Source organism: Aphis gossypii, chromosome X (assembly GCF_020184175.1).
Source record: "Aphis gossypii isolate Hap1 chromosome X, ASM2018417v2, whole genome shotgun sequence".
In the NCBI taxonomy this organism is placed as follows: domain Eukaryota; kingdom Metazoa; phylum Arthropoda; class Insecta; order Hemiptera; family Aphididae; genus Aphis; species Aphis gossypii.
Window position 1 is genome coordinate 18894078 of NC_065533.1, and position 19331 is coordinate 18913408.

The window sequence follows — 19331 nt, forward strand, 5'->3', positions numbered from 1 at the left end:
AAAATATAGAAGATTGAACAATATTTTAAAAGTAGAAATAATTTATTACTAATAACATCATTATTAAATAAATATTCAGTAAATATTACAAATATTACTAATATTTATTTTACAATTTATTATAGCAATATTATTGTGAAGAAATGAATGAGTTATTATTTTTCTATGTTCATTCTACACATAAAAAAATTCATCTGTAAATTTGATTTCAACAATATTATGTTTGAATTTCTTAGTATATTTCGATAATAATGAATAGTTTATAAATTATAATACATGAGATTATATTAAATAAATGTAAAAATGTTTGTTCAGAAACAGAGTTTGTTATATAAAAAAAAAATACAGTCATAAAAGTACTTTACATGAATAACATTCATATAAATAATTTATAATTAGCAGTCTTAAAAAACAATAATGATTATGTAAAATTCATAATATAAAAAGGATAATACAAAAGTTATCATTATCAAAACAAATTAATCCTATAGTTAAGAGTTCATTACAACCAGGGACGCCATGTTGGACGTTCATGGCTTAATAATTCTTTATGGAAAGCTTGGTATAGGAGATCAGGAATCTGAAAATATAATTTAAACAATTGTAATAAAATAAAAACAATTATAAGTTATTTATTCTGGTAGAAATTACTGGATTGTGGGTCGCAGAATTTTTTAGTTTATTGAAACTCTTCAAAATATACTTCAGGTTTCTATCAACCATTTTAAACATTTGCCGTTTATCTCTTGATATTATTTTGTAAGTTTTCTAAAATAAATCACAATATTTAAATAAATGTAATTAAATAATACAAGTTATTGACTGAAATCTATAATAATGAATATATGTATATTTGTTTACAGCATATAAACCAACTACATACTAAGTTACAATAAAATCTTTAAAGACAAATTGAGTTCCTAGTTGTTTTAAGATATAGACTAACTGAGTTCCGAGTTGTTTTAAGATACATATTAATTGAGTCCCATCAAATTTTTTAAAAAAAACATCTTTACCACTTGTACATATTTAAAACAGTCTAATAAAAATGTTATAGGTATGGTTAAAATATTATGTTTGGTTTTAAACATTATATAAAATAATAATTAATTATGTATGGCTATAATATTATATGAATGACTTAAATGTTACTTGGGTATAATTAAATGAATATAGTTGATGATAAGATTAAATTTTTTATATTAGTAAAAATGTATGTGATTATCATTGATAATAATTGTATTCAAATTGTGTTATTTTTAATAATCAGTCATAAAAATGTTATGAATGATGTAACACAAAGTTGTCTCTATATATTATTATGTATATTGTGGTTGGTTTTCTATTTTACTTAAAATTAATAAACGTGTCAACTATAATTTTATTTCATTCATACGTTGTATTACAATATGTTGAAAACTGTATACTTTTATTACCTAGTTTTATGGTTTAATGTTAAACATAACCTCCCACTAAAAATAATTCAATTGATTTAATTCAAATATATAATATTCGATAATTATTATTCAAGTATAATATTGCATATAATGATAATAAATAACTAAGAGTATTAAAAATACAATGGAAGTAAATATTAATATTTAGATTCATTAATTCTTAACTTTATGATAGATATTTAGTTTTTTAATTCTTCACATTTTAATTCTAAGTACTTAACAAGTGATTAAATTACTTACAGTATTATAATCAGCCATAAATTCATCCTTAAGTAATAATTTCAGTACAACATTAATATCATCAATACTGTTGATTAAACAATGACCAGTTACAGTTAAGCAATTTATCATTTGATATTTTCGATAAGGCGTTATAAAATTTGTCAAATTTGGTGTCAAACGAAAAGGTATTATGTGATTTTGAAACAAGTTTCCTGCAAAGTTAGAATTATCATTATTTGATATACAAATTCACACAAGTTTAAATTAAAAGAGATACTAACCATGAACTTTACTCAAATTAAATTTATAGTGTAAAACAATAGCGATTCCATTATTTTTGTCAATATGCAGCATTTCGGGTTTTAATTTGATAAGATTGAAAGCATACTCAGAAAAACAAAGTAGTGAGTAATTTTCAACAAACTAAAAACAATGTTCAACAAATTAAAATACATAAAATTGTATTCTAAACATATCACTTACGGTTTGGCGAAATGTCCAATAATCAGATTGCAATGGGTACATTAATGAAACCCAATTCTTCAACACTTCGTCTGAGCCATATTTGTTGCCTGCTGCAAGTAAAGATTCCATCAAAGGCTTATTTCTTTCTGTCTGTAAAACACATCAAGCAGAAATTAATTTTAATTATTTTAAATTAAAAAATATATATGACATATTGACCTACAATAATACATGTACTTAATACTGAAAACCAAAAATCAATATCTTCATGAATCCATGACACAGGCTTATTTATTTTCCTATAGATATCAAAGAGTGAAAATATTGAGTTCTTTTTAGTTTCAATCATTCTTAAATTTGGTGCAATTGTGAATGTATTTGGTATAGAGAACTTTAAAAATCTTTTAGCAGTTTCCTAAAATAAAATTGTATATGATTAGTTAAATATAAGATATGCATCACAATTTTGACTATAAAAACGACTTTACTTTAAAATCAAGCAAATAACTATTTGCTACTTTGAATAATTGAAAAATTCTATCTTCAGATTCAATACCATGGCCTTTTGAAACATTGTAGGTATATATATGACCATCGGTTCCGCGAATAGACAATTGTTTAACAACAGTACCATTTTTGTCAATGAGATGTACATGTCCACTGAAATTATGTATTCTAACAGCCTTAGAAGAATCCTAATATATTAGTTATAACAAACAATATTTTAATATAATTGATTAAAAATTAAGGGAACAGTTAATTGACATTTAATAATTGTATTAATTCATTATTAAATTATTACGTTGATATAATGTTCACAAGGTATCCTTATTACAGACCAATCAAATTGATAGATTGTGGGACATCGGAAATGATGAACAAATTTAGTCGGATAATTAGATTTGTTTTCTATGAGCTTGATCCATTTTTTTAGTTGGATTATCATTAGTTTGATAGTAGGAACTGAGTCAAAGCTGAAATCCGATGAAAACTTTTGCTTGAAGAATGGATAACATACTGACAAACGATCCGGAACCAAAAATGTTTTCTTTGATTTTACTAATTTAAAACATAATAAATATGTTAATATTATTTAACAGAACGTTAAAAGTATTGCTGCAGACATAGTAAAATGTGAAAAAAAAATCATTTTTTATTTTATTAGTTTGTTATAAGTATGCATACTTGTATTTACATCTTCAGCAACAAACAATTTAACTATAGTTTTAATAAACTTTGAAATTTTTCTTGGAACTCGAACATTCAAATTTTTATTTTCAAACGCAAAATCATAACTAAGATATAAGCACTCATACAATTTTCGACGTAATTCTTCATCCCAACTTTCGTCTAAAGAAGTTATCTATAATAAAAATTGATATAATTAATTTTCAATAAATAATATTTTGCTTATTACTACAATTTAATTATTTTTCATTTCTAGTATTATTCTAGTATTAGTAGTATTACTAGTATATACTCTCCTAATCCCCCAAAGAAGTTGCCAAATCTCGGATTTATTTTCCACAATAACTTTATTAACATTAATGCAAATTATGATCAAGATTTCTTAACCTACTCTCAACATAATGTTGACACAGTCAATATAGTAGACCCACTGAACTTTCATCAATCCATACTCAATACCCCACTGAAGATCAAGGAACTAAAATATGCTCTTTACAACTGCAAAAGTAAATCCCTCGGCCCCGATGGAATTTCATATTCCTTCATCAAAAATTCAAAAACCTCACAAAACACTCCACAAGCCACCTCCTTCTTGCTATTTAGAACACAATATGGTATAGTAACATTTTCCCTAACTCTTGGACACACGGATGTGTCATCCCCCTGATCAAGCCTAACAAAAATAAATTCTTAGCAGAAAGCTACCGTCCTATATGTCTACTCGACACGCTGTGTAATCTTCTAGAAAAAATATTCAATCGTCGATTAATATGGTTTATTGAAAACTTAGGCATTCTTAATCCCGAACAAAATGGGTTCCGACGTAATAGAAGCACAATGAACTAACAACCTTCTAACCATAAAAAATAAAATCCACACTGCCCTACTTAACAAAAAAAGCCTGGGAATGATGAGCTTTGAGATTGTCAAAGCGTATGACATAGGGTGGAGACCCAGAATATTAGATAAACTCAATAAAGTAATTGTCAAAGGAAACATACTAAATTTCATCAAAAATTTCCTTAAGCGCCGTATCTTTCAAGTAAAAACCTCCAAAACACTCTCAGACACCTTTGTACAAGAAAATGGAATCCCGCAAGGGTCAACTATCTCTGTTATCCTTTTCTTGATTGCTATCAATGACATATCTGAAGAATTAACACTACCAAACATACCCCTACTATTCTCAGACAACTTCACTATCCTCTGCCGCAGTACAAACATCAATTCAATCCAACAGATACTTTAAGATTCCACGAATAAACTCATGTTCTGATCAAAAATCTTTGGTTTTCATTTGTCCCCGGAAAAAACCAGCCTTATAGTTTTCAACCAAAAGGGGACTAGAAAGAGAATTCATATAAACATCGGAAACCATATTATAGAAAACCATCCCAAAGTTAAAATCACTTTGGGTATCACATTCGACTTTAAAGCTTCATGGACCCCTCACATCCTAAATTTATAGAAAGCCACCGCTTCAAGACTGAACAATATAAAAATTTTCGTTTACACTTCATAGGAGCCCACTCTCATACCTCTCTTACATTACATAAAACTTTCATATTATCAAAACTAGATTATGCTGCCCCAATACTTTTATTAGCCGACGAGAACGCAGTACTTTGATGTCAAAAGGAGTGGAATTAAATGTCCACCAAATTTAACGAAGTAAAGAAATCTGTCCAACCGTATCTATTTCTTGCTAACACCACTAGAAAACTTGAGATCTCCATCAACCGTCTCAGAATTGGTCACAACCACCTCACAAACTCTCATTTAATGAAAGAAGGCCCCCCCAACATGCTGTTGTTGTGGAGTATTCCTCACTGTTAAACACATTATCACTGAATGTAGAATGTACAACAAGGAAAGAAGGCAATTTCTCATCTCTGACCACCTAGCTGAAATACTCAACCCAGACCCCAACAACATATTCAGGATCATACAATTCCTTTCAGAAACACAGCTCATAAATAAACTGTAAATTGTGCATAATACTTAATCTCTTTATTTTATATATCTTTGTTAATTACTATTATACTTATCCCTAAATATGTTATCTCAAATACTTCCATTTATAAATTCATGCAATGTGTAATTATATATAATGTACTGTTGCGTTCAATGGCCACAGACACCACAGACAGTTTGTTTGATAATCATAATAAAAAAAAATAATACAATAATAAAGTTTCCTAGTAATACATTTTATTAAACTAACCTGATCAACAAAATAGTCCAATTGAGTTATACCTAGATTATTCTTCTGCAACAGAGTCGTCATCATTCGTTTAATCTTATCTACTTTAAACCCATTTTGGTATATTTTTTTTCGGACATCATCTGCTATTTAAATAACAAAATATTATTAAAACATGGATAAAAAATTAATTAAAAATACGAACATAAAAAATAATAAACATACTTTTCAGTGTATTTGCAGACATAGTTTCCTAAACAAAAATAATATTAATAACAAGCTTTTTATTAAAATATTATAATTGTATATTATACACTACTATTTATAGTTTATATTACCATTGTTTTATTCATTTGTTCTCTGAGGTACATTCTGTTTAAAGCCAAATACATTTGTTGTGGATACCATTGTCCAATCTATAATATTATAAATACATAATAAGAAAAAATTTAATTTGATCAAGTGAAATGTTGTGTTTGTAAAAAATATTATAGTAAAGAAATAATACATTTTATTACCTTTGAAATAATGTTAACAACAGCTCTAATATTTTTTTCAACAAATATATTTAGCATTTGAGGAAGCCATATATCAGAAAACATAAAATTACAATTTTCAAAAGCACGTAATAGTATATACTTGCTATCATCGTATGTTAAAAGCCATAAAATCTGAAACAAAATAATTTTTATTTATAAAAATAATAATAATAATATAAAATAAAAATGATTATAATTCTAATTGATACTTACTCTAGCCATTACAATATTACATTTAATATTAGTAGTGAATGTAGATGCTATAATATAACATTTTATGGCTGATAATGCAATATTTACATCTTTAACCGATGACTGGTTGAAATTGTGTTCAATAAATGTTGCCCATTGAAGCCAAGCATTTTCTAATATTTCATTACAATTTAAAGTCCTTAAAAATCTGTTTAATTGTGATGGTCGGTTGGTACATTTATGCACACGTAAAGGAATTAATTTAAAATTGTCTTCTATAATACATTGCCATTCGATATCAATAGATTTCTTAGTTTCTTCAATAGAAAAAAACATGGCACAATATTTTGAAGCAATATCTGTGTTACCACAATAATCTTGAAATCCAGCTAAGATTGTTAATAATAGAGGTTTTATATCATCCATAAAATCATTGTTTAATGGCAAATTGGCTAAATCATTGAATTTCTAAAAAAAATAAATTTAATAAAGTTATTGGAATACCAAACATATTACTACAAAATATTAATACTTAGTATACCTATATTATATTGAAATGTATAACTAATGATAAGTTTTCTTTTTTTTTTTAATATTAATTAATAGTTAAAATATGATAAATTTAAAATGCTACAACTTATAAACTTTTAAGTTTAAAACACCATACAACACATAGTAGTTTAAAATTAATGTGTCAATTGAATAAATAAATATATATTTCATAAATATTTCTTATGTAATACATTTTACTAACTTTGTTGTATTTTTTAACTTCTGACTGTTTACATTTCACCTCCAAGTTCATTTTATGCAACCAATTAGATGTTGTAATATTATTAAGATTGATACTATTTAATATATTAATAGATACATCAGCCATCTTGTGCTTTAATGCTATCTCTCCAAAAATTAATTTTGATCTATCCTGTAAATTATTACCAAAGATGGTTATTATCTGATATTAAGTTATACTTAGAAATATTAACCTGAGCAGATTTTATGAAATGTGATTTTAAATATGAATTTTGTTGATTCAAAAATGAATAATATGTTTGTCGCCATGTAATCAAATCACTCCATACATTTAAGTTATCTCCAATCCATGGATTTCTGTTGTGCCAAATCTGAATTAATGAGTTAATATTATTGATATTTTCTGGTGATTGAAACCAACTAGTTTGGATATTAAGTGCTTCTCGTACTTCAACTATCTGTTTAAAGCAATATAATAATTTAATTAAAGCTAACTACTAAATATATTCTAACTAACATACCAATTGGGTGGCTTGAAGTAAAGGGATATGAGCATTACACAAATACTTAGGTAATATTTTCCATTTATCTATAATTTCGGTAGTAGCAAGGTCAATATGTTCCTGAACAGTAAATATTACTTGCTGATCTAATTCTTTTAATCCTAACATTCCCAAATAAAAATGATACTAAAAATGAAAATACATTTTTAATTAATTAAAAAAAAAAAAAAATGAATGTAATCATTTATTTAAACACACAAAAATGTAATGTTGAAAAACCAAGTTTATGAAAGTCTTATACAAATTAAACATTATACAATTTAATCGTGTATGAATTATTTTAATTTTAAAATCACCTTCCAAACTAATTTAGATGGCCAAATATTTTGTTTATTTTCCAAATACCACCTTAAATCATCATATGCAGAATTTTGAATTGTGTTTTTCCATCTATTTTCAATATTTAATAAAATAGTATCATCTTCTAATATATTTTCACTTAAATAACTCCATTCATTCAATTCTCTTAAACATCTATAATATGTACGTGATAATTAAACTGGTGAATTGATTTATACCACTGTAGTAGTAGTGTAGCAAAGGTAATAATTACTTAGTTAAACGAATCTTTCTAAACATATTATCTTTATTTTGGTAAATGTTTGTTCCATTTATTTCTTGATCTAATAATTTTATATACATTTGTGAAGCTTCTCTAATATATCCTTGTTGCTCAAGAGACAATGCTTTTTTTGTAGCGTCACATTTTATAGTATTTTGAAAAAGACTTTCTAGAACATCTTCTTCCCGTAGTAGAGAATACATTTGAATCATTCCTTCAACGGCTTCCTTAAAATAATATATATATATATTATGTTTAACTAAATTTTAACATAAACAAATCATGTGTAATTTATTTATATAACTAACATTTTTTTTATCATGTATGTAGCAACTACATATATCTTCCATTTGTTTAATGACTAAATGCCATAAATTATATGTTTTTCCGATATACACCATTTGATAACTGAAATAAATATTTATAAAAATTACAGAATATTCATACATACATAATATTTGTAATACATTTAATTAATTATGATAAATAACATACGGTTTAAAATTAATATTTGGTTTACAAAGAATAATAGCTTCATAAAATACTGCCATAAAGTTATTTCTTAGTTTACTTTTTGCTAAAAAATTAATTGCTCTTGCCGATAGTAAATTTCTTTGATCATCATTAAACAAACTCCAAACATCGGGAAGTAGTGATATCCATAAGGTTTTAGCTAAGTCCTCATCAACAAAACATAACTGTGCTAAAGAGAAACATATTTCAAACGTACAAATATTTTGTACTTGATATGATGGCAAAGAGCTACTATTTTTTGAAATGGTATCCTAAAAATAAATATATTAACTAAAATAAAAGTAACAAGAGAACGTATTTATTATTTTACAATTTTATCAAAGATTACCATGTTATTTATGACTAATAATGAAAAATCTCCTCGGAGTTTAGTATTTTTGGATATTTTTATTAGTAATAGTTGAACATAAAATGCAATAGAAGCATCTAAATTATAACTTAATTCATTAGACATCGAAGTATACAATCTCATACATAATCCACCGTCACGCCATAATGTATCAAAAAATTTTAAAAATTCATATCTTATTGAAGGAGTTTTACAATTGATACCAAATTCTATACATTCCGAAAAATACCAATTCCTGAAAATAATTAATTTATGTTATTTTATATAAATAATTTTATTTTAATGTCACTACTTATAGATGAGTGATTATAAAATCACTTAAATAATCAACCAATGACGTGTTGACAAGATAGGCCAACTGTATATACTTAAGACTTCTTAATTTTAGGCAACTAACTTAGAAAAATATTTAATTAATTGAAATTAAACAACAAGGTAAAATGATTTGTAAATATTTATCTTACCAATTTAGTTAAGATATATTAATTTAAAAAAACATTATAAATTATCTAAATTTAAAAAATAAAAATAATTTTGAATAATCAACAATACCAATGTGATTATTGTCTGTTATGATATAAATTATTTATTATAAAATCATTTACGTTAAATTCTAAATGCAAAAAAACAGTAAAACACTTATTGAATTGGCATTTAATTCTTATTTAATATAACATTATTCTTGCCAAGTACAATTAAATAACTTATTCATTTTGCAATCACTATAAAGAAAATCTTTTTGCTACATGTTAAATTTTTCAAATTTATTGTGATATATTTGTATATTTGCAATTATTCACAAATAATACATTTTTTAATAAGCTAATCAAATTTGTATTTTTTTTAAACACAATAATATAATAGTCATAACTATTTTGTTTAAATTAATTAAAACTTATGGTTTTGTTCAAAATTTTTGCATATTTCATTGTTGAATTTTAATGGATCACTTTATTTAAAATAAAATTATAACATAACGTCTCATTATTAATAATTAGAAATAAATAAAAGAAAACAAATAGAAATATATAATAGTTTTAAAATAGCGCACCTGAAAATTTCAAGATTTAATTTATAACAATAATCAGTTAATTTTGGAAAGCGATTGATAAAAGTGATGGATTTTAAAATTTTAATAACTTGGCAATTGAAAAATACAGTCTCATCCCTACAAATCTCAATCCATTTAGTCATTACCTAAAAAAAAAAAAATATATTTACATTATACAATCTTGCAATAAAGATATGTAAATAAAGCATATTTCAAAAAATAATAAAATTTATGGATAAAAATAAATTAAATTAAATTACATTTAAAATAATTATTATAATTCGTTCATCAGTTGTTGTTTTTATATATTCCATAAGAGTTGAATTTAACAATACTCCTTCAGCAGCTTCAGATATATCTCTTATGTAAGTAATGATGAGTTCAAAACATTTTACTTGCACTTCAAATGGTATATTGTTTTCAAAATCTCTTGCTCTATCCAAATTTTCTATTACTACTTTTTCAATAAATACTTGCTTACCAACACGTGGTAATGTATCAACGTGAGTTTTTAGTATTTCTAAACATTGGACTTTAACCTTCGGATTTATGTTATCTAAAAAATATTTGTACATTATTAATATACTTTTGTAATTTACCAACATAGCAAGTATTAATTATTTATCAATATTATACAAACTTTCATTAAATTTAAACATTATATCTCCCATAGTATTAAGTAATTCATTATTCATATAATTTGGAAAATATATTAATGAAACTCTTAATAATGTCAAACTGATTTCTAATTTGTTTGAACAATTACTATTTAAACCCTCCGTAATGATCTAAAACATATATTTATTATGTAAATTAAGTTATATTATGAGAATAACTACATACCGTTTGAATATATAAATGCAACTTTTCTAAACCCTCATTTGATGGGAAGGTTTTTAAAATTTCTGTAATTAATTTTAATGTGCCTTCATTACACTAAATATTAAAAAAATACATAATTAATATAATTTTTAAATAAAATATTCCATTAACTTTTAATACAAATACAAGAAAATGTATCTCTTCATAAGACAAATAATTTACTTGTTTGACTTGTGATATAGCAAGGTGTCGATTGGTTATTACAATCTCCCTATGACTATGTGGACTGTTTAAAGTAGAACCCTATTAAAATAAAATTAATAACTCAATTAATTTTAAATGCATATAAAACTTTTTAATTATTTAAAAGTAATAATATTACTTCAATAAATGCAAACTGTAGCAATTTGATAAGATGATCCTGAACAGGTTTTATAGCTTCTATCATTATATTTTGAGGTAAAACATTTAGCATGAATGATACAGTATCATAAGCGGCTAACAAGTTCATTAAACTTGCAGAAGTATTACCATGAAGCATTTTTGGGTTTTGTTTGAAAAGTTGTTCTTTTTTCAGAAACGAATCCAAAAGTTTTTCAAACCACCCAAATTTTAATTTTAATTCTGTAGTATTGATTGGTTCAGTGGTTAATATATTTTTAAATAACTTTCTACTGCGTATTGCTAATTTAGTTATCAAGCTTTCAGGTTTATCATCATGTGTCTACATAAAATACATTTAAATTATATAGAAAATAAAAAATATTAAAAATATTTATAGTTTATGTACTATACCTGACATCCAACCATTGCCAAAAAGTTTAAACAGTTATCAATAAACTCGGATGATTTCTTTTTTTTTGGCAGCGTGTTATTATTCTCTACTTTAGGTTGCGTATCATCAATTGAACGTTTCATAGGAAATGTTAATGTCTATTTATTAAACATGATAAAAAAAAGGAAATAATAACAATTTAAAAAAAAAAAAAATACAATAATGAAAATATTACCGTATTTGAAGAACTATCAGCAAGTTCCCAGCTAATTATCATACATGCTAAATCTATAGCTGTGCTTTTAAAATCAGGTATATTATTATTCTTAGCAATTGGAAATAAAGCTCCTAAAATATTACGGAGCAAAAACTCTTTGAAAGGGAAAAACAACTAAAATCATGTTAAAAAATAGTTCAGTTTTAAATAAAATCATAACAGTAATAATCTTAATATAACTTACTGTATTATATTTAATTAAAAATAAACTAATGTGATGCAAAATTGGCACATTTTGTGATTCATTGATCAATATCTTCTTAATGCATGCAACTAAACCTTGTACATTACCATTTTTTTCACAGATAGCAGAAACTATCAAGTTTAATGAGTAATTTATTACTGGTAAACCTTCACTAGAGCTAGCTTTTAAAAGCTCATAATGTATCACTAAAACCATTACAATAATTTAATAAAAAATCAAAATTTAAAAATATCACATTCAAACAATATGTCTAGAAACACAGATGTCTATGTTTATACCGTGCACACAGACTTTTGTACTCCCAACTGCCAAGAAGGTTATTATAAACATATCTGTTTTCTTAGACACAGAGTTTAAGTAATATATTTAAATAACATAATATTATGAAATATTTATGATAACCATATCAACTTACTTTGATTAAGTTTTTCTTTTTTTGGTGGATTTTCAGATAACATTATGCGAGTTAAAATTAAATAACAATGATACTTAACATTAATATCCATTGTACATCTAAACCATGTGCAAGATATTATGGAATTATATATCAATTCACAAACATTATCATTGAAATACAATAAATCATCAATTAACAGACAAATAAGTTGGCATAAGAATACTTTAATTCCATCAAAATCAGATCCACTTAATACAACCCGAATATTGTTAAAAATCTAAACATATACATGAACAGAAAGTTAAAATTATCATAAAATAATACTATAAATAAACTATACTACTAGAATCATTGGGTACAAATCTTAATTACTTAGAAATTATAATGATTAATATGAAGAATATATTTTTAAAATACATAGTATATTTGTTAAAGATATAACTTTTGATAAATAAGAATATTATATAATCAACAATTAACAATTTACTAATGAAGATTAATCTTCAATAAACTATTCTGTTTTTAATACTTTTAATTACCATATACCATTAGTATAATACATTCATAAGGAAGTTCATCTATTTAGATACTTATTTATCCATTGATTTTACTATCATAGTTTCAAATAAGAAAAAAATATGAACAAATGTATTAAAAACATTTTTTTATCAAAAATACTTAATTTATATTGGTAAACATAAAGAAACCATGAAAATAAAGTGTGTGTATCAGTATACATAAATATTGAGCATCATTATATTTAGCACCAAGACATTTTTTAATTTAAAATTATAGAAAAAGGAAATATTTACCTTGTTTAAAACAACACCAATTATATTTTCATTAGTTTTAGTAAATGTACATAATAGTTGTTGTTTTTCTCCTTTTTTATAAGACATTGAAAAACATGGTAGTATTATATATTGAAGTATTTTTCCTAAAATATCAACATTTGCATTTTTTTTTTGATATAATTCAATAAATTGAAAAAAGACTAATCGTTTCCATTCTACAGTACTTGATTCTATTATTTCCTTTTCTAAAAATCTTCTGAAAAACTGTTTCAACAAAATTAAAAATTAAAATATGGTCATGTGTAAGTAAAAAATCTATCAAATAAAACTTACATTTATATCTATAGGAAATCTCATTGAAAACACTAAAAGTAAATGAAAAAGAATAAAAACTTCATTAATATGATCTCGATAATATACAATTATAATTTTTAATATCAGTTTGGGTTCATCCCATTCTGTTGATTGAACTGCAGCTGTATTTTTAAAACGCTCCTTAAAAAATCACAACAATTAATCATTTTACATATATTTAATTATTATTTAATTACATAATATGAAATAAAATAAATGTAAAAATTACTTTGAATTTATTACTGCACCAAATATTTAGTAGTAAGTGTATAATATGGTTTGATCTGAAAATCCATTTTTTGGTAATTTTTAACAAATTATATATTATTTTAACACATGCATATTGAATAGATCTTGATGTATCTAAATAAATATAGATTATAAAAAAAATTAATGTTAAGTTTACAACAAAAAATAACAATAGATATTAATGACAACTAAAAACATATTAGCATATATGGTATAACAATGCATGTGAATTAATTTTACTAAAAGTTGAAATCATAAATATAATGGCATTAGCCACACATCCTGGCAATTCATAATGTATTTTTAATTTGATTTCTTACAAAAAAATAATGAATAAATAATATGTTACAGTAAAAGCATAAAAAGTGATTAATGCTGCTAGGATTTATTGCTAGTAGATATCATAATTTCTGGTTTTCATAAATATATCTAGGTAAAAGATAAAATTTAAATTTGAACATTTTGTTTTTATTCCTGACATTAAGTTATAATTGATTTTTGATGGACGTATTTAACTACAAAAAAAAATAAATAAATAAAAATTGTAAAATAATTATAAGATATAAAGATTTTTTTATAATTTACATCATAAATTGATTATTCTAAAATTTACCATATCATGATTATGAAAATTTGATATAACCAGAAATTTTACCAAAATTATTCTATTATCCAAAAAATTACAAAAATTACTTGTATCTCAATATTTTTACCAGTATAATAATTCAAATCATAATTTTGTACAGAAAAAAATGTTGGTTCACACACCAATTGATCTCAATACATTAAAGATAGTATAAAACTATAGTCACAATAACGAATTCTAAATATTATAACATACAATTAATATAATAATGTCAAAAGATAAAAATAAAAACTAACCAGATTTTGAAGATGTCAATAATGTTTCAAGGTGTGAAGGGTCTGATGCCAACACATTTCTCAGAGAGTCATATTTGTCATTGTGTATCATTGAAATAAAAAATAAATTCCATGTTGAATTCTAAATGATTTTAATTACATAAGAATTTATTATTTTAAAAATATGTTATTATATAAATAATGATAGAAATGATAACAAAAATCAAACCTTTATATTTTGATCTAGAAAAAATAATTTTACACAATCTACTGGAAACTTCAACAAACATTCAGTCAAGTGTGGATATAATCTATTACACAACTCAACATTTAAAGAATTTTGATTCAAAATAATTTCACATATTTCTTTAATATGAAAAAATGGTGTTTCAGTTATTTGACCAACTATTTGTAAAATTTTCTCTAAATTAGGTTCAAGTTCATACATGGATGCTTCTAAAACAAAAAAATTATTAAAATACATGTATAATAATTTGTTGAACAATCTTAAGCTTTAAACACATTCAAGTTTTTTTTAAATTTTAAAATATATAAAGAATAACTATTTATAACATTTACTTACTATGAATACTACAATTTAAATTGTTCCATAAATATTTAAATGAATTTAATATAGAAGTACAAAACATCTTATTCGGACTAGATGGAAATAATTTTGTCATATAAAAAATAAAATTAATATTTTGTAATGTAAAATTTTCTGGATTTTGTAATAAATCATTATAATATATTAACAATTCATCCACCTAAAAAAAAAAAATGTAATTTAATTAAATAGGTATTTATTCCACAAAATATTTTATTAAATTAATTTTACCAAATCTAATTCAATGACCAGATTTATGCTGCGAGATTCTAAACACTGGTACACTATTTTTTGCATTTTAATATCAGAACTCATAAGTGCGTTCGTTAGTATTTCAAATATTAATATATTGTCTGAATTTGCCATAAAACTTGAACAGTGGACTAAAACTTGCATGGCTACTTGACGAAATTCAAATAATTGAGTAGGTGATAAACATTTAAACATCTTCATTGAACTTAATTCTTTAATATCTCTTTTACATACAATATTAATTATATTGAAATAAAATACATTTATTTCATTTAAAACATCTATAATAAAAAAAAAAAAAACAAATGAGATTTAGGGATTTTCAAATTACAACATAATATCATAAGACTTATTTAAATAACTCACCAAATTGTTCAGCAGGAATAGAATGCAAAGCACAAAATATGTGTCCTTTCATTATACCAATTTGTGATTTAAAAGTATAAGTATTGAATAATCGATTTCCTGGAATTGCTAGTTGAATTTGATTATAGTATGGCTCTAAAATCTCCATAACTGTTTTTTGTTGTTTATTTGCCATTAATTTAATAATTTTTATAGACTGTAAATAAATAAAAATTAGCATAGAACATCAAATTTAATACATGTTACATTTTTTAATGCACTCAAAACAAAAACGTTAAAAGCAATATTAGTTTTACACATGAGTGCTTATAATAATTAATAAATAACCAGAAATTAAAAGATAAAAGTAATTTTATAGTTAATTATTTTAACCTGTTCTCTGAGCAAATCATTTGGGCCAGTTATGTAATCAGTAATCTCCATTAAAATAGTATCCTGTATTAAACAGTGTGATGGATTTTTTGATTTAACCCAATACAGCCAGTTTATCATGTAATCTAAATTACTCTCAGCAATTTTTAAAGTACCAAATGTCAACTAAAATGCATACAATTCAATTATAAATATTATGTTTATAGTATTTATAAGTCAAATTATTAAGAGTAATACATGTCTGTTGTGATCGAAAAATATAAACAGCATGGCTCTAAATGTATTATTAAAATGTTTAATAAACCAATTGGAATATTCATTAGCCTCAGATTCTTCTTTTAGTAAAGTAGAAAACAAAGTATGCAGTCCTAAGCAACCTCCACGTTTACAAATCCAACTTAAATCATAACAAAGTTCACAAAATTTCCGGAACATATAAGTAATAAAAGGAAAATAAACAACCTAAAATAAAAATGTGCATTTAATCAATGTTCAATTAAATATAGTTTTTTAATCATATTAAATAATCTCAATACTTACACTATCTCCTAAGATTTTGTGTGATTCTTTTAAAATAAATTTTGTAGCTTTCACACCAAACTGAGAAATATTTTGCTTTTCATTTGATAATACTTCACAAATAGCATCAATTATAACGTAAGGGTTAACTTCTAAAAAGTATCCATACGAAACATCGCTAAAGTGACATATGGAAATATGAATAATTCTTTTGCAGAATTCGTTAAAAATTTTTAGAGCTTCTGCCTTCAAATATTCATCGTCACAGCAAATCATTAAACCTAAATAGTAAATATTGATAAACTTAAAAAATGTGAAAACATAGTTGAAGTTGATATTGCAATAATACTAGTTACAATAATTAATTAGACTAACTAAGTATATATTTTTTGTCAATTCAATATTTTTAATGATTAAAATATTTATAATTTTAACCAGGTATTTGATTATAATTATTTAATACAAAACAAAACAATAAGTTATCATATTTGATATTTAAAAGAAAAATACAATTTGTAGTTACCAGTTAATGCTTTTATACATGTTTCATCATTAATAGTGTTGGTATATTGTATTTCATTAGCTGCAAACTTTTCAATCAATATTTCCAAACTAAAATTTATAAATAATTTCTGTATAAGATAACATTAAAATAATTTTTAAAAAGTATTTAAAAATATTTTATTAATAATAAAATTCAACATATATCATAATATACTACTTAGTAATGTCCAATAACAAATATAATGTCTACTTTATAGCATTAATTATAAGAGGTTCAACAATTGTAGAAATTAGATTTTTTTCTTATGCTTTAATTGTATAGTTTTAATAGTAAAAAATTAATGTAAGTTAATGACCTGATTAAAAACTAAAATAATTTAAACATATGTCATTGATTTTTTAATCAAGAATCAAGCCAATACTTACTTAATATTCACTAACTTAATAATCATTTATAAGTATAAATGACATAAAATTATTCATATTACTTTATAGTAAAATTTTAATTTCATTTTTAATTAAATATTAATAAAAATAAGGTTATGTCTCCATAAAACACAATTTTATATGGGTTTATTATTTTATATCGTTTGTTTTGTATGTATTATAAGCTATTGTGCGTATGTAAAATTAAGTATATTTTATTAATTTAATTAATAATAATATATACTTAATTGATATATTATTTTTTGTATTATTAATACATCAAAGTTTAAAACATTTAAGTAGATGAAAATGATGCGAATGTTCAAAAATTCATACTTTAAATTTATAGTTTAATATTTAAATTATTCTATTCAGATAAAGAATTTGAAAAAACTTACTTAGCATATTTTAAGGACTACATTATTTTTATAATGTTTTAAAATATTATGTACAATGCTTTTTGTAATAATTAGTACGTATGCAATTCAAATATTTTTTATTTGTATTTAAACAAATTATTAAATGTATTTAAACTACTGTATTCATGCTATTATTAGAAGTGAGTAATACATTGCAGACCGAAATAATAAAGATACTTTTCCATAAATATAATATATGTTGAATAGTAAAATCAAGAAATAAAACTTAAAAAAAAATGTAAGATTATAATTATAAATAATTATAATACTTGATATTTGACAATAATTGTAAAATTCTATGAGAATCATATTCCATTGATATCACTAGATATCCTTTTATAACATTCCAACTATGTAATCTATTGAATTTATCATCATCCAATACTAATGTTTGAACAGCAGTATGCACACCCTATAAAATATTAATAAATTAAAATATAATGTTTTAATAATTTACAATTCAATTCAATGAAATAAAAAATGTTAATGATGTAATAATATCTGAAAAAATATGAGTAAATTAAATAAAAATTAAGTTCAAATACATTATTTCATAAATGACGAAAACCAATTTTGTATTATAACTGCTACTATATTTAATAGCTTCTATTTTACTTACAGGTTCAATATCCAATTCTAATGTGGTATTATCATAATCATCATATGTTATAAATATTTTAGGTTTTCTAGAAACTTGATGAAATTGTTTGCATACTTTAAGGTGGTCAGTTTTCATAACAGAACTTCGATTCAGACCTCCAAATTTCCCAAGTAAACTTAAATAAATAAAAAAAATATGTAAAAAATAATAATAATAGTTTTATTAAAATACTCTTTTGACAATTAAATCTACCTAACAGCTGGCTGTGAAATTGATTTATGTGGACTTCGTAAACAATCACACAATCCATTCATGATTTCATTTCGAACTGGGAGAACAGGGTCATCTAAAAATTGAGTTGGTAAGATGTCCAAACATTTCTCTAAAATACCGAGGCCCTATATATGATGAAAAAAATATAATAGCTTCATTATATGAATTCATATTGATTAA

General features: G+C 23.6%; 1 protein-coding gene across 6 annotated transcripts in view; it reads right to left on the minus strand.

Moving 5' to 3' along the window:
- Positions 1 to 351: 351 nt before the first annotated feature.
- The window catches only part of LOC114122500 (transcription-associated protein 1-like), a 29417-nt gene continuing 10437 nt past the window's right edge, over positions 352 to 19331 (minus strand). For 5 of the 6 annotated variants that reach the window (XM_050205264.1, XM_050205263.1, XM_050205261.1 and 2 more), the window contains 47 exons: positions 19131 to 19276; positions 18897 to 19053; positions 18547 to 18689; positions 17452 to 17540; positions 16950 to 17209; positions 16647 to 16871; positions 16410 to 16574; positions 16038 to 16233; positions 15651 to 15952; positions 15396 to 15579; positions 15042 to 15268; positions 14834 to 14954; positions 13932 to 14065; positions 13682 to 13843; positions 13367 to 13612; positions 12573 to 12831; positions 12137 to 12342; positions 11911 to 12066; positions 11696 to 11833; positions 11283 to 11624; positions 11123 to 11203; positions 10922 to 11014; positions 10719 to 10866; positions 10339 to 10634; positions 10079 to 10224; positions 9007 to 9262; positions 8640 to 8929; positions 8453 to 8552; positions 8136 to 8371; positions 7879 to 8056; positions 7541 to 7708; positions 7253 to 7477; positions 7021 to 7191; positions 6288 to 6734; positions 6054 to 6206; positions 5874 to 5951; positions 5761 to 5788; positions 5557 to 5681; positions 3330 to 3507; positions 2947 to 3203; positions 2633 to 2839; positions 2368 to 2559; positions 2163 to 2294; positions 1961 to 2102; positions 1698 to 1891; positions 652 to 768; positions 352 to 580 (listed from right to left, as the gene is read on the minus strand). In XM_050205264.1, coding sequence (XP_050061221.1) covers positions 503 to 580; positions 652 to 768; positions 1698 to 1891; positions 1961 to 2102; positions 2163 to 2294; positions 2368 to 2559; positions 2633 to 2839; positions 2947 to 3203; positions 3330 to 3507; positions 5557 to 5681; positions 5761 to 5788; positions 5874 to 5951; positions 6054 to 6206; positions 6288 to 6734; positions 7021 to 7191; positions 7253 to 7477; positions 7541 to 7708; positions 7879 to 8056; positions 8136 to 8371; positions 8453 to 8552; positions 8640 to 8929; positions 9007 to 9262; positions 10079 to 10224; positions 10339 to 10634; positions 10719 to 10866; positions 10922 to 11014; positions 11123 to 11203; positions 11283 to 11624; positions 11696 to 11833; positions 11911 to 12066; positions 12137 to 12342; positions 12573 to 12831; positions 13367 to 13612; positions 13682 to 13843; positions 13932 to 14065; positions 14834 to 14954; positions 15042 to 15268; positions 15396 to 15579; positions 15651 to 15952; positions 16038 to 16233; positions 16410 to 16574; positions 16647 to 16871; positions 16950 to 17209; positions 17452 to 17540; positions 18547 to 18689; positions 18897 to 19053; positions 19131 to 19276 — 8574 coding nt within the window. In that variant the 3' untranslated portion in view covers positions 352 to 502. The remainder of the gene's footprint in view (positions 581 to 651; positions 769 to 1697; positions 1892 to 1960; positions 2103 to 2162; positions 2295 to 2367; positions 2560 to 2632; positions 2840 to 2946; positions 3204 to 3329; positions 3508 to 5556; positions 5682 to 5760; positions 5789 to 5873; positions 5952 to 6053; positions 6207 to 6287; positions 6735 to 7020; positions 7192 to 7252; positions 7478 to 7540; positions 7709 to 7878; positions 8057 to 8135; positions 8372 to 8452; positions 8553 to 8639; positions 8930 to 9006; positions 9263 to 10078; positions 10225 to 10338; positions 10635 to 10718; positions 10867 to 10921; positions 11015 to 11122; positions 11204 to 11282; positions 11625 to 11695; positions 11834 to 11910; positions 12067 to 12136; positions 12343 to 12572; positions 12832 to 13366; positions 13613 to 13681; positions 13844 to 13931; positions 14066 to 14833; positions 14955 to 15041; positions 15269 to 15395; positions 15580 to 15650; positions 15953 to 16037; positions 16234 to 16409; positions 16575 to 16646; positions 16872 to 16949; positions 17210 to 17451; positions 17541 to 18546; positions 18690 to 18896; positions 19054 to 19130; positions 19277 to 19331) is intronic. The other variant, XM_050205265.1, reaches the window with a different exon arrangement.